The sequence below is a fragment of the Pezoporus occidentalis genome, unplaced genomic scaffold (genome assembly GCF_034315485.1).
Source record: "Pezoporus occidentalis ecotype Australia unplaced genomic scaffold, CSIRO_AGI_Poc_V1 ctg227, whole genome shotgun sequence".
In the NCBI taxonomy this organism is placed as follows: domain Eukaryota; kingdom Metazoa; phylum Chordata; class Aves; order Psittaciformes; family Psittacidae; genus Pezoporus; species Pezoporus occidentalis.
Genome location: NW_026914148.1, coordinates 80,098 through 94,056, shown reverse-complemented (window position 1 = coordinate 94,056; position 13,959 = coordinate 80,098). Strand labels below are relative to the sequence as shown.

Sequence of the window (13,959 nt, the reverse complement as noted above, 5' to 3'; positions counted from 1 at the left end):
GATTACAGACAATCTCCTTTAATCTACAGAATTAGCATTCTCATGAAAGAATGACCAACTCTAACGAATCGTAAGATGTGCTTTCCTTTAGTTACCAAAAATCTCTTTGGGTGTGCAGTCACCTCCAGAATCCAGTTTCAGAAAAAAAAAAAAACAGTTTAAAATATATTCTTATGCTGCTCTGAAGTGTAAATCAAAGACCGAAAAGGATTATTTTGATTTTACCAACCTCTTTTTCAAGACTGGGTTCTGCAAAAATCAGTGAAAACCCACAGAAGTCATCCGATCTGCCACACCATGGGCTGCATTTAGAGAGACACACATTACAAAACATACACCAACAGGCCAAGGAGATTATGCAAAATCATCATTGTACTTGAGACACCACAGTATACAGGTTGAGAGTGCCACTGTTTTACACACATTTGACAGTTCTGCAAGCTGTTAATGTTTCATAGCACAAGAGCAGTTACGCTGTTATGTAGCTGACAGGCAGATCCAGAACACTCACACAGGCTCCAGCACCTACCAGTTACATGCAAAATGTAACCCCAGGTCTTGCCTAGAGGTTTACAAACACTAAAGTATAACAGCAGATGTTAGAGATGGTTCACAGCTTCCAAAAACTTCCCCTAAATAATATCAAGCCTACATTAGGAATAGCTGAGGTTCAGTGTTAACAGCCATGCTATGATTCAGATGAAAGAATTTTTTTTTTCTTCTTGAATCCAGTGGTTTACATTTGATAGCAATTTAAATACTATTTTAAATTAAAAACAAAACAAACACCAACCACAAACAGCACTGCCTGTGTTTGTCTGCTTTTAAATGCAAATATAGTGCCAAATGCACCACCTGCTACTCATACACCATTTACCTTCCATCAACTAGACACTAAGGCAATTATGTTACTACCCCCAAACGTGTGGTTTGACTTTATACACAGGTTTTGTTCATTACTACACCCAATTTCCTGATATTTCTTATTTTAATCAGCAGAACACAAGTATTAACTTCCTATACCATCCACACTGCAGTTCAGCCCATAACTTTGGACAGTCCTAAGAAACAAACATTTTGCTATTTCATGTCACCCCACATCAAACAGCTATAGTAACCATTGGCTTTTTGCCATAATAATGCAGTAATACCCTCTGATATTCAAATTAAAACCAAAAAGGATCTAAAATAACTGAAAAACAAACAAAAACCAAAAGAGAGGCAAGACAAGAATCCTGGTAACTATTCATTTTTGAGAAGTAAATTTTTTATATGAGTTTAAAATTGAGAGTGAAGATTATTCTCAAAGAAAAGAGATATTCTCAAACAATAAGATACTGCATACTTTGTTGAACTGAGGCCCTCAATGGTTGACATCATTTCATCATAAATGTCTTCCTCTATCCTCCCCTTCTGAGATGAATTTCTGGGAAAGAAATTAAGTCCATGTCACAAATGCTATTCAGAAACACGGAATGGCTACAGGGGGCCACAATTCCAAATGACACAAGTGGGGGAAACTACCACAGAGACAGTAAACAAGAATGCTCCAAACTGATAAACATGCATCCATAAGCACTTTACTGAGCATTTATCTAGTTATTCAAACCATGCATTTTTGGAGACAATATTTTTATAAACTACAAGAATGTCTGAAAAGTGAAAAATCACTTACTTGGTTAACTCAGTGGTACACGTACCATTGTAAGCTTTTCTACATATAGTGGCCAATTTTTTATTACAGTATGATGGCATACATTAACACTACTAACCAAAGGCATTATTTTGTAAAACATAAGATGTATTTAATTATAATACAATGATAAAATTTATTTATTTGGTACTATATTGCTCATGAACAAAACTAGCATCTAAGAGTAAGAAAACTAAAAGCTGAGGTAGCACACGGGTATACCATGTATGAGGTGTCTTGATTTGTTTTCCAGTGCTCTATAGGTCTCTTACTTCCCTACTTCCCTTCCATCCTGCTACAGGCCATAAAGTAAAATGCAAGATGAATGACTGAGGGGCCAGCGAGATAAAAAAGGTGGGGGGACTACAGCCTGTTAGAGTCTAACAGTAACAAGTGTCAACTGAGAGGTCTTTTGACGGCCAAAGATTTAGCTTAACCCTTCTAATGCAGGGATACTGTATGAACAGTGATTAATCAGCCAAAAGATCGCATGCCCTCAGTACCCTTAACTTCAAGAGGAGCACCGGATCACATATTTTAAAAGAAGAAAGTACTTGACAAACCTATCAGAGTTTCTCTGGCGCCCAGTGGAACTCAAAGGTATTTCCTAAATCAAACGAGGAATTAAGAATAAGTTACACACTCAGTAAATAGCAAACAAGTATTGAAAATAAACTTCAGGAAACTGTCAAAACCATTTTTATCCAAAAATAAAAATCAGGAGCCCTTCTCAAGTAGAAAAGCTTACCAAAAATCAATCCTTCCAGCAATGTTTTCTGCTTTAACAACTGTTTTCTGACAAAGAAATCACTCAAAAATAATTGAACAGATATTCCCTCTTATTTTTCTCCACAGACAGAAGTAATTAACATCAGCAGAAACAAGTAGATCGAAAACCGCTTCCACAAACCTGAATGGACCCATACTTAATTTAACATTTACTACAGCTATCTGTCCACAGAGAGTAGTACAGCCTTGCTGCACCTCCAGGAGCACACCAGAAAGCATGCACATCTCATTTCTGCTTTCAGGAAGAAAAATTAGTTTTCTTAAAATCCAAAATCTTAAAAATCTTAAGAATTCATTACCTTAGAAATCCTTTACTGACACCATCCTGTTGCAGGCAGAACCCGTGGGTGCACTGTTAATTTTCTGTACATTTTAAGTAAATGTTGTGTGCATCTGTAGGCTGGGATAAATTATCTTTTTTCCAAAACCACATGTAAGCAGGACCCGTAGATGGAAAAATTGGGGAGTGGGAGGTGGAGGAAGGAAGATAATTTCAAAGTTTTACTTTGAAGGTTTACTATGAGTATAGATTGGATAAGTTTGAATACTGTTAAGTTCTGACAGAAGCAGTTGTTTCAGAGATACTTAGTTCTTGTGTACACATGAGCAGAATTTCAGCCACAAAATTCATTTCAGATTTTGAGTTTCACACCATAGACACAAGGAGCATTTTGCAATTGTAAGATGACAGTTACTACTCCAAACCTCACCTTTCTTTGCTTTCCTTGTGAACTTGAAGAGTCACTGCTCACGCTTTCTCTGTGGTTCAAGTGGGCAAAGGGCCTGGCTGCTCCCCAGGACTCTAAATAACGTGTCATCCGAACAGATGCTCGCATCTTCAGCCCATCATTAACTCTTGTTTTAGGGAGATGATTATTTGCTATGCATTGTTTAGACTAACAGAAAACACACATTTAAAAACAAGAAAATTACACAAATTACAAACAAATGAAGGTACATATACTTTAGTAGCTTAATCTAACTATTTAGTAGGACTCTAAACACATACCAGCAACGTGTCAGCCAGCCTCAACTCCTTTACCTCGTTTAATTAATGTGAGCTAAACCAGATTGTGACGTAATTAATTTGCTCCATCTGCCTTTACAAGCCTTCACTTGTAACATTGCAACATTCAAACTTCCTTTTTTATTTACAGTGTGACAGACTGCAGGATCTTATGAATAGATAAAAATTCCTTGCAGTCAGCACCTCATCAGGGGAAAAGATTCCCAGTTCCTGAGCTGGGGTGTATCAAAACAGTGGTTAGGAGAAGATCCCACAAATTACAGACTCAGCATTAGATTATATCCCTGCATCACAGGTAATGAGTTAGACAATATATACAGTGCATACAGCAATACCTTTGTGGGTCTACAAGGAAGCTAAAACTGCAGAATAAGCCATTATGTCAACCACTGGTTATCTAACATTTCACAGGTATCTTCAGGTAAGCAGGGACCATTTTAATAGACTTAGATCCTTATTCTGAGAATATGTGCTGGGTACATGTAGGGAGGGTTGCAGTGTTGAGTACATAAAACATGCAACAAAGATTGTGTTCTTGCTAATTAAAAGCGGCTCTATGCTGTTCCTTCCTGTAAAGATCCTGAAAGAAATAACTTTGTCATTTTCATTCTTTTTCCTTTTGAAATATTTTACTCATCAACCACAACCGGATTCAAACCTGCAGTACTCCAGGTGTCTGTGGTTACCAGGCTCTAAAGGGACAACCAATAGTTGCTAACTTTATACTCTGAAAAGAAGGTGACTCTCACATCCAAGATAGGAAGATGATGTCAGAAGCTATTTTACAGGGAATATCTTTCTGAAGGTGGTCACACAGTACAGGTATTCTTTCGTGACTTCATTCCACCCTTTGACCTGTATTTGTGAGAGACACACTTCACGTAAATACAGTCAAATACGCATTTTTACTCTGAGTTGACCACATAAGAGGTTTCATCATAACACTTACTACCTTCAAGCTAAAGACATCTTATAAAACAGTAGCATGTACTTTCAGATCTGAAGTCCCAAATCCAAGCTACTCAGATGGCCCATACCATGCTTCAATTCTGCTGCTGAATTTAAAAGGTATATGTACCACAGTCACCTATGTCCTTAAAATGTATGTATATATTTGAATAAATACACATTTAAAAACAACCACATACCCTTGGATCAACCACTAAGTAGGTTTTGATATTCATAGATTCAAGATAAGGATCCCTCAGGTGTCCATTCCCTTCTTCTACTTCATATGCTTTGCCTAGGTGATTCAATGTTGCTTCAGTGATGTGTACACGGCTGAGAAGGGGAGAAAGAACAAGAGACCAAAACACTTACAGAAAGGTCACATTAAGCATTTCATTTACATTTCAATGGCCACTACTACATTTCTCCTTTTCAGCCATCTTGTGCTTTGGCAGCCAACTGCAAAATCCTGCCAGTGCTTGAAACCATATTTGCAATCCTTTACTGCAGTTCTTCACAGGGCATCTTTCATAGAATGCTGAGAAACACTTCCAGAATGAGATAGCATCAGTATAAAATTAAATTGAAATAAGCAGAGATATATAAGAAACAAGAATAAATGTGATCAAAGGAGATCTGATGACTGACAAGACAAACTTGCAGGCAGGTAGTTTCAGATGGGAAGAGCTGCAGGGAAAGCTCACAAAGCACAAGAGAGGACTGTCTCATGCTAGAAATGCATGAGGAAGGGAGGAGACATCTGGAGGGAAAAAATGGAAGAGGTTTTTTGTCAGCTAGGAGCATAATTCTGAAAGCCTGTCTTTTCTGAAACAATCAGAGGAGAGCATAGCACAGCAAGAACAGCAGCTTGCTTCTAAGGGGAGCAGCTAGTATTTTTCGGTACCTGTTACAGTATCACAGTATGCTAGAGATTGGAAGGGACCTCAAAAGATCATCTAGTCCAATCCCCCTGCCCGAGCAGGAACACCTAGATAATGTTACACAGGAATGTGTCCAGGCAGGTTTTGAATGTCTCCAGGGAAGGAGACTCCACAACCTCCCTGGGCAGCCTGTTCCAGTGTTCCGTCACCCTCACTGAGAAGAAGTTCCTTCTCAAGTTTAAGTGGAACCTCTTGTGTTCCAGTTTGCACCCATTACCCCTTGTCCTATCATTGTTTGCCACTGAGTAGAGCCTGGCTCCATCCTCGTGACACTCCCCCTTTATATATTTATAGACACTAATAAGGTCACCCCTCAGTCTCCTCTAAACTCTAGAGACCCAGCTCCCTCAGTCTTTCCTCATAAGGGAGATGCTCCACTCCCTTAATCATCTTAGTTGCCCTGCGCTGGACTCTCTCCAGCAGCTCCCTGTCCTTCTTGAACTGAGGGGCCCAGAACTGGACACAATATTCCAGATGCGGTTTCACCAGGGCAGAGTAGAGGGGAAGCAGGACCTCTCTCGACCTACTAACCACCGCCCTTCTAATACACCCCAGGATGCCACTGGCCTTCTTGGCCACAAGGGCACAGTGTTGGCTCATGGTCATCCTGTCGTCCACTAGGACCCCCAGGTCCCTCTCCCCTACACTGCTCTCTAACAGGTCGTTTCCCAACCTATACTGGAACCTGGGGTTGTTCCTGCCCAGATGCAGGACTCTACACTTTCCCTTGTTATATTTCATCCAGTTATTCCCTGCCCAACTCTCCAGCCTGTCCAGGTCACGCTTTCCCTCTAACATTACTTAGTTCAGTACCCTGAATCACATAGTTCCATAATAAATTGTAAGTAAAATCTTTCCACAGAATTTCTCAACAAGAGACCTGAGTGTGTTCATTAAACAGTATTTCTTTTCTTATATTCTAGTTTGTTATCTTCCCACAGCTTTTCTCACTATTCTTTGGCACGGAGGGGTTAAACACTGCTACCAGTCCTACATCCATCAGCACAGAGCTGGGGAGGAACATTCCCAGAATGGAAGCTGACAGTGTGCAGCACTCCCACCTAACTACAGAAAGCAAGGGGATCACTATTCCATCTGCCTCTGCTCCCTTATGCTGCATGAAAGTTTGCCTGGAGATAGTTCAGCCAAGACCTGGAGACCACTGGCTGTGGCTTCTCACAAGGAAGAAGAAAAATTCCTCAATACTTTTAAAGCCAAAAGATACGAGTTCTGGAACATACAGGATGCATGTTTTTATTTGTTTACTCCTAATTGCCTAAAAAAAAAAAAAAAAAAAAAGTCGTCTTTGTTACCCTGATTATGTAGTTTTGCAATCAAGGTGAATCTTCACACCTGAAATTTTAAAGCTTGCTCTAAAGCATCATTTTCTCCCACAGAGCCTGGGTGATGCCTTGTAATCCTCATGTACTGCAGCACATTTTCTGTACTTTTCCACCTACCTCAAAAGGAAATAAATTTGTTCACTATCCTCATGTTCCATTTTAATAAGCTTTCTCTCCCTTTTTCCCCAAATCACACACCACTGTGGGATATTTGAGATCTCACTGCAAACTTCTTCCCATTTAAATTACCATGCCAATGATTTCTCAGCAGTTACTGACACTTACTGGATTCTGGGATCAGTACATAACCAAAATTGCTAAAGCTGCCTCTTAAAGGCAAGCTGTAACATGCACCATTGCACTTCCCATGCTACTGCAGAATACCTACCCTACTGCATGCAATTTCCTACGCTTACAGGCCTGAGAATACCATGTTCTGATCTTTCACGCATATAGATATTAGAATGGGTCAAACGCATTTTTAAGTTTGGTTTTATGCTAGTCCTTTCTGTTTTGCTAGAGTATTACATTTTTAGGAATTCAAATAATAAAATTGGGAAGATGAACAAGAAATGGAAAGAAAATATTTATAAAGTTATGAGTTTTTCTGCATCCTTTCAAAAGTCTTTAAACGCCTTCATTTATAGAAACCCAAAATATACATACTTCCTATTTTAAATAAAAACCTGCAACTGCTCCTAATGACAAAACTTCTGCTTCCAAACGAGCAGGACTAGCTAACATTAGAATGGGGAACCCCAGACACATCTTTTTTCCACAGAGCAGGAAACAAATGTAACATTTGCATAATGAACAGAAACCCTTCCTCCCTGTGAGGCTCAGCCTTCCACAAGTCATAGAATCATAGAATAGTTAGGGTTAGAAAGGACCTTAAGATCATCTAATTCCAACCCCCCTGCCATGGGCAGGGACACCTCACGCTAAATCGTATCACCCAAGGCCTCATCCAACCTGGTCTTGAACACTGCCAGGGATGGAGCATTCACAACCTCCCTGGGCAACCCATTCCAGTGCCTCACCACCCTAACAGGAAAGAATTTCCTCCTTATATCCAATCTAAACTTCCCCTGTTTAACACGTTACCCCTTGCCCTGATACTACAGTCCCTAATGAAGAGTCCCTCCCCAGCATCCCTATAGGCCCCCTTCAGATACTGGAAGGCTGCTATGAGGTCTCCACACAGCCTTCTCTTCTCCAGGCTGAACAGCCCCAACTTTCTCAGCCTGTCTTCATACAGGAGGTGCTCCAGTCCCCTGATCATCCTCGTGGCCCTTCTCTGGACTTGTTCCAACAGTTTCATGTCCTTTGTATGTTGAGGACACCAGAACTGCACACAATACTCCAAGTGAGGTCTCACAAGAGCAGATTAGAGGGGCAGGATCACCTCCTTCAACCTGCTGGTCACGCTCCTTTTGATGAAGCCCAGGATACGGTTGGCTTTCTGGGCTGCAAGCGCACACTGAAGCCGGCTCATGTTCATTTTCTCATCAACCAACACCCCCAAGTCCTTCTCCGCAAGGCTGCTCTGAATCTCTTCTCTGCCCAACCTGGAGCTGTGCCTGGGATTGCTCCCACCCAGGTGTAGGACCTTGCACTTGGCATGCTTAAACTTCATGAGGTTGGCATCAGCCCACCTCACAAGCATGTCAAGGTCCCTCTGGATGGCATTCCTTCCCTCCAGTGTATCAACCGAACCACACAGCTTGGTGCCATCGGCAAACTTGCTGAGGGCGCACTCAATCCCACTGTTCATGTCAGCGACAGAGATGTTGAACAAGACCAGTCCCAACACCAATCCCTGAGGGACACCACTCATTACTGGTCTCCAGATGGACATTGAGCCATTGATGACAACTCTTTGTGTGCGGCCATCCAGCCAGTTCTCTATCCACCAAGTGGTCCATCCATCAGATTGATGTCTCTCCAATTTAAAGACAAGGATGTCATGTAGGACAGTGTCAAACGCTTTACACAAGTCCAGGTAGATGACATGAACTGCTCTACCCCTGTCCATCAGTTCTGTAGCCCCATCATAGAAGGCCACCAAATTGGTCAGGCAGGATTTCCCGTTAGTGAAGCCATGCTGGCTGTCACCAAGCACCTTGTTGATCTTCATGTGCCTTAGCATGCCATCCAGTTGATGGTTTCCTTTGGCTAATTTTGAATCACATGATAAGTGGGCTCTAGACATATATAGGTATAGGAAGCATTAAGTGTAATATTTCTGAATCAGCATGCCAACCAGCTTTAATCTTTAACAGATCATCAAACATAAGCATGCAGAATGTAATGGAATAAACAAAGTTTCCAAGATTAGGTAATGGTCCTAAACATGACTAAGAAAATAATATTTGCATGCCATATTCAGTCATGTTGTTTGCTTTACCAACAAAAGAAACTTTACAACTCTGCATTTGTGTTTAATCGTGCTGAGTCAACACACTAAAACATTCGGCGTGGATGGTATTGCAACTCTTAACCAAGCAAGAATTCATTTTCTGTTTTGAGCACTAATGCGAGAAAGTAATTTTGTATTCATATCCCCTTATTGCTTTGCAGAAATTAACTTTTAAGTTACAAGCATATACCTAAAAGCTGACTGAAGCATAGAAACAATAAGAAACCCTTTTATGTGCCTGGTTAGAATCACTTTCTAAAAGAAGCCAATACTTTAATGCTTAAACATACACGCAGATGAATGTCATTCAATTAATAAGTACTAATTTGCACACACTACCAAAACCCTACAAAATCACAGGCTTATTTGGTAATGAAAAATGGGAAACAATATGGGGGAGGAAAGAAGATGAAGTTTCTTAGCTTAGTTGTAATCCCCTAGTTCAGCTTGGGAAATAGCATACTTTTCTAAATGCTGGTGATTTTTAAAAGCACTTGTATTTGTCCTTTTCAATGAGCTTCTTAAAAACGGCAGCATGAATAGTAGCTTCAAACCCAATCCTCTGCACTGCTGAGCAGCACATGGCAAGTTACATTACTGCTTTGTCTCAAGCTTTTTCACGCAGGACCACTCACTTTAGTTCCTGTTCTGCCCATGACAAATGCTACAGAGAGAAACACAACAACCAGCAGCCCCAAACTCTCCTGGCTTGGATGCTCCTCATCAGACTGCATTTTGAGTTGTTTGCATTTTGAGTTGTTCACATTTTGGGGGGCCACTGGTGGTGGTGCATATAGGTGCACTCTCCATATAAATTTAATATATTAATATTCAAAATGTTAACAGAAACACTAGTTAAATATGCAGCTTTGCCTTGTCAACCTAAACAGTATATGTATTCTTTAGGTAAATTTACAAATATATGTTATACCTGTCCACATGAGTTAACTAAATCAACATAATGCACTGCTGAGGACACACAAGTTTCTCCAATGAAGAGAAGGTCAAGAAACAGTCACTTGCCTAAGAAAAGAATTTTATAGCCCACTGAAAACAGAATCAGAAAATATTAGCATTTTACAGCTCTGGTGAGTACACATTTGTCCTACTGTCATCATCTCATTATGAAGGTCTGTGTCATGGCACAGTTACAATGCCAGACTCATAAACCAGGATCATAAAAACCGTAATGACAGAGTGCATTAGCACTGACAGGGAAGATCCTCACCCAGGTACGCCAGCAGATTCCATCCGGTTTGCTAAGGACACATCGTGTGACCAGACATCGTACTGCCACTTCCGGAGGCCAATCACGCCGCACAGCACATTCCCAGAATGGATGCCAACCCTCATGTTGATATCCACTCCCGTGGCTTCTCTCACCTGCCTATGGAGGGAGGAGAGTATTAGAGAATAAGTTACACCTGTGATTTTTTCCCCACCTCCTGGAGATAACATTAAGATTTAGTCTCATTGTACACTTAGTGCAAAAGACAAAAGACTTATGACACAATGTGTAACTATTCAACTACAGCTACTTTGAATGTTGACAAAAAATACTTTATTCAGTATCTTCATAGCCTCAATATGTTAAAAAGTCTTCTGTGCTATACTTACTTTATTGCTTCACACATGTCAAGTCCCATTTTAACACAGTTCCTGGCATGAACCGGTAAGGACACAGGTAGGCCTGAGACACAGTAGTAACAGTCTCCCAGGATTTTTATTCTCATGCATTCATTCTCCTGTGAAATTATAGTAAACATATATAACAGGAAAAAACAAGTAGGCTAATGACACCAAAACTAGGACTTGTCTGTATCATTTTGAGAAAGTCAGGCTTCATTCAATCCCTGTTAAAGCAAAGCTTATTTCTCTTTTCCCACATCCAAATGCCTGGGTATTGCTCAGTGGAGAGTAAGAGGAATGACCACTTCAAGCACTTCTGAAATACAATCATCTTACTAGTTTCTCACTTTATCCTTGGAACTGTGTGCAACTGAGAAACTATAAATAAAAATAAAACTGTCACAGAATTTAGCATCCAAAGGGTGAAATCTTCCTGTCTATTTTTTAATCTCTGCCTTTATTAACACTTGAACTAGAGGCAGTTTCTTTACCTTTCCCTCAAGTTTGGCACAGCAGCCTCCTATGTAACATTGTGCATCATCATAAAACCCATACAGAATTTAGAGAGAAGTGACAGATTAAGCTGCCCAACCTGGTAGCTTTGCAGAAACAAAATGGGACTTTTTGTTTCAAATATGACTGAAGAGGAAGCTGTAGACACTACACTTTGCTATCTCTAATATGAAAAACATGCATGACTATCTGGCAGCAGAAAACTTTTTCCTAACTGTGCAACAGAGGATACTGCTGCCTATGACTGGCTGGAGGGAGGAAAGGGGAAGAGCAAAGAGTTTCTCATGCTGTCCTTTGCACTTTTGAAGAATTTTAACTACAAAGGTTGCAAGCAAGCCAGGGCTAATTCTGCAAGGTTATATAGTGTTTGACTGATGAGATGATTTCATTTGAGCCACCTCACACTTTCAGTTGCCCAACCCTCCCTGCTGTGGAACCAGCCCAACAATTCTTCAATCAAGTCAAAAATCAGCTCAAATCACTGACAATTCACCAAACTAAGCCATTCTCCCTCATCAGTCAAAGCCTTAAGAGAATGTCTGTCATTCTGCACCATCTTACACCCTCCAGGAGGTTCTGAGCATTGCAGCAAGCAACAAGCTTACATGATCAGCAAGGGAACCCAGCAATAGATTAGAACTGTTAGACTTCAGCATCCAGCTCGGTGTCCAGGTTAGCCATCAACTTTTACTAGGTAAACCAGAGCCCACAGCATTTTTACAGTATGGAAAAGATGACTGAGAACACTCCCCAGCAGAACAAAAATAGCTCAAAAAGCAGGAATCTCTTCTTACATTCAACCACAGGGTTGCAAAAGACCTTGACTCACTAAATCCAGACATTTTTTAAACTGTGCAACTTGCAGACAGGAGAAAATGAAACGTATCACTCAAAATCTAGGATCTTCTACATTTTTATGTCTGAAAAACAGTTGCAAAAAATTACCAAATATGTGTAACCTCTACTTCTACTCTGACATAAAAAACTCGTGGCAAATAAGATGACATGGCCTATTCTGTGTGTTCTGCATAGCTGCTTCACAACTATACAATATTTAGTATGACTCTCTAATTACTCAGTACTTTTGTTACAGCAACTGTTTACAGTAGTTTTAACAACAACCAAATTCATATACATACGTTTAGCAATGTCACTTAGTCAAAACTGTTAACTAGGTTTTTAGCTAGGTTTTAATCAGTGATCTATTTAAGAATTTATTCAATGACATCCACAAAGGTTTAATTAAAGCTATTTCACTCCTCTGCTACATTAATGGTTTTGGAATTTTTCCACTTTTTCTGAAGAATTTCTAGAATTTCACAACCCCAAGATTTTTCGTGTCCATTACTTTTCTGATTTACACTGAGTATATATAAATACAGTAAATTATGAAATCAAAGCAACATCTTTAAACCATGGGAAGTTTTGATAGCTAGTAACTCATGAGTCTTGACTTATGTTTTACCAGTGTTAGATTTCCAGAAGCATAAATTGGGTTGGTTTGGCTTTGGTTTTTTTTTGCCACACAAGATGCAACAAAACACAGTGTTTATTTTCCGAAAGCAGTATTTGCCTCATAATACTAACAAATCAATGGCTACGATGGAACATATGCCTAGGATTAGGATCAGATTTAGGGAGTAACAGAAACCATCACATAGAGTCAAATCATGCAAACAAGTATATGATACAGTCCCTGTAATGTGAGAACTCAAAACCAAAGTTTTCAATTACCGCTGCAAAGAAGTTAAACAGCACTTGGAAGTGGAAGAACTACTGCCATTCTAAAGGGTCAGTAGTAGGGGTATCTCTTCATAGGGGCCATTTTAATCGACTTCCCATTCTTACATTTTCCTGTAAGCACCCATTACTAATTATTACTCCTGAGTAAAGAACATCTTGGTCTGATGCAGTATAACTGAATTTATGAATGTAAATGTGTGCCTGAGAGTTCTTCATTTATACAGAAGCACCAACACCAATTGCCTTCTGTCTTGTGGAAAAGACAATTTCTTTTTCCAGTGGTGGCCTTTATCCCTGCTGCACAACAAACTGCAACACCTACCTTTGCAATCTGATCAAACTTTCCAAAAAGTTCATTCAGCATCACTACTAGTTCCTTAGGAGAGCAGTCACTGGCAAGGCGAGTAAATCCTACAATGTCTGCATAAAGAATGCTATACAGGAACAAAAGAGAAAATCAACATAATAGAAATACGAAGATATGTCTATTCCGCAGTCAGCTTAAATATTACAGCGCATTTAATAGAAAGTGTCTCTCTCCTTGGAAAACAACTCCAGAAAAAAGCTTCAAGTATCTCAGCTGATTTGAAGATGGCACATCAGTTCATGACATGTTACCTTCCCACAACAGAAAAAATGCATATTCAGCCCAAAAGTCTACTTCTAAATTTTAATTTGACTGGACCATATGCATTGTTAAGAATCAGCAGCTTAATACAATTACTTCTAGACTTTGTACTTACCTAACATTTTGGTGCCTTTTCACATATAGACTATGGAAGTTATTGTCATGCATTTGCCTATTATCGTTAGTTTCCTTTAGCCGCTCTATGATTGCTAGCTTCATTTCCATAGAGATATGAGCCGGCAGTATGGATAAAAGCAAGTTTTCCTAAAATGAGAAGAGGAAAAAG

The 13,959-nt window shown here is 39.8% G+C and overlaps 1 protein-coding gene across 4 annotated transcripts in view; it reads right to left on the bottom strand.

Moving 5' to 3' along the window:
• The window catches only part of ADCY7 (adenylate cyclase 7), a 68,889-nt gene that overhangs the window by 13,332 nt on the left and 41,598 nt on the right, over positions 1-13,959 (bottom strand). For all 4 annotated transcript variants that reach the window (XM_062621070.1, XM_062621071.1, XM_062621072.1 and 1 more), the window contains exons 6-14: positions 13,789-13,937; positions 13,368-13,479; positions 10,778-10,905; positions 10,389-10,547; positions 4,658-4,790; positions 3,193-3,378; positions 2,257-2,300; positions 1,346-1,426; positions 230-302 (exon numbers count right to left, since the gene is read on the bottom strand). In XM_062621070.1, coding sequence (XP_062477054.1) covers positions 230-302; positions 1,346-1,426; positions 2,257-2,300; positions 3,193-3,378; positions 4,658-4,790; positions 10,389-10,547; positions 10,778-10,905; positions 13,368-13,479; positions 13,789-13,937 — 1,065 coding nt within the window. The remainder of the gene's footprint in view (positions 1-229; positions 303-1,345; positions 1,427-2,256; positions 2,301-3,192; positions 3,379-4,657; positions 4,791-10,388; positions 10,548-10,777; positions 10,906-13,367; positions 13,480-13,788; positions 13,938-13,959) is intronic.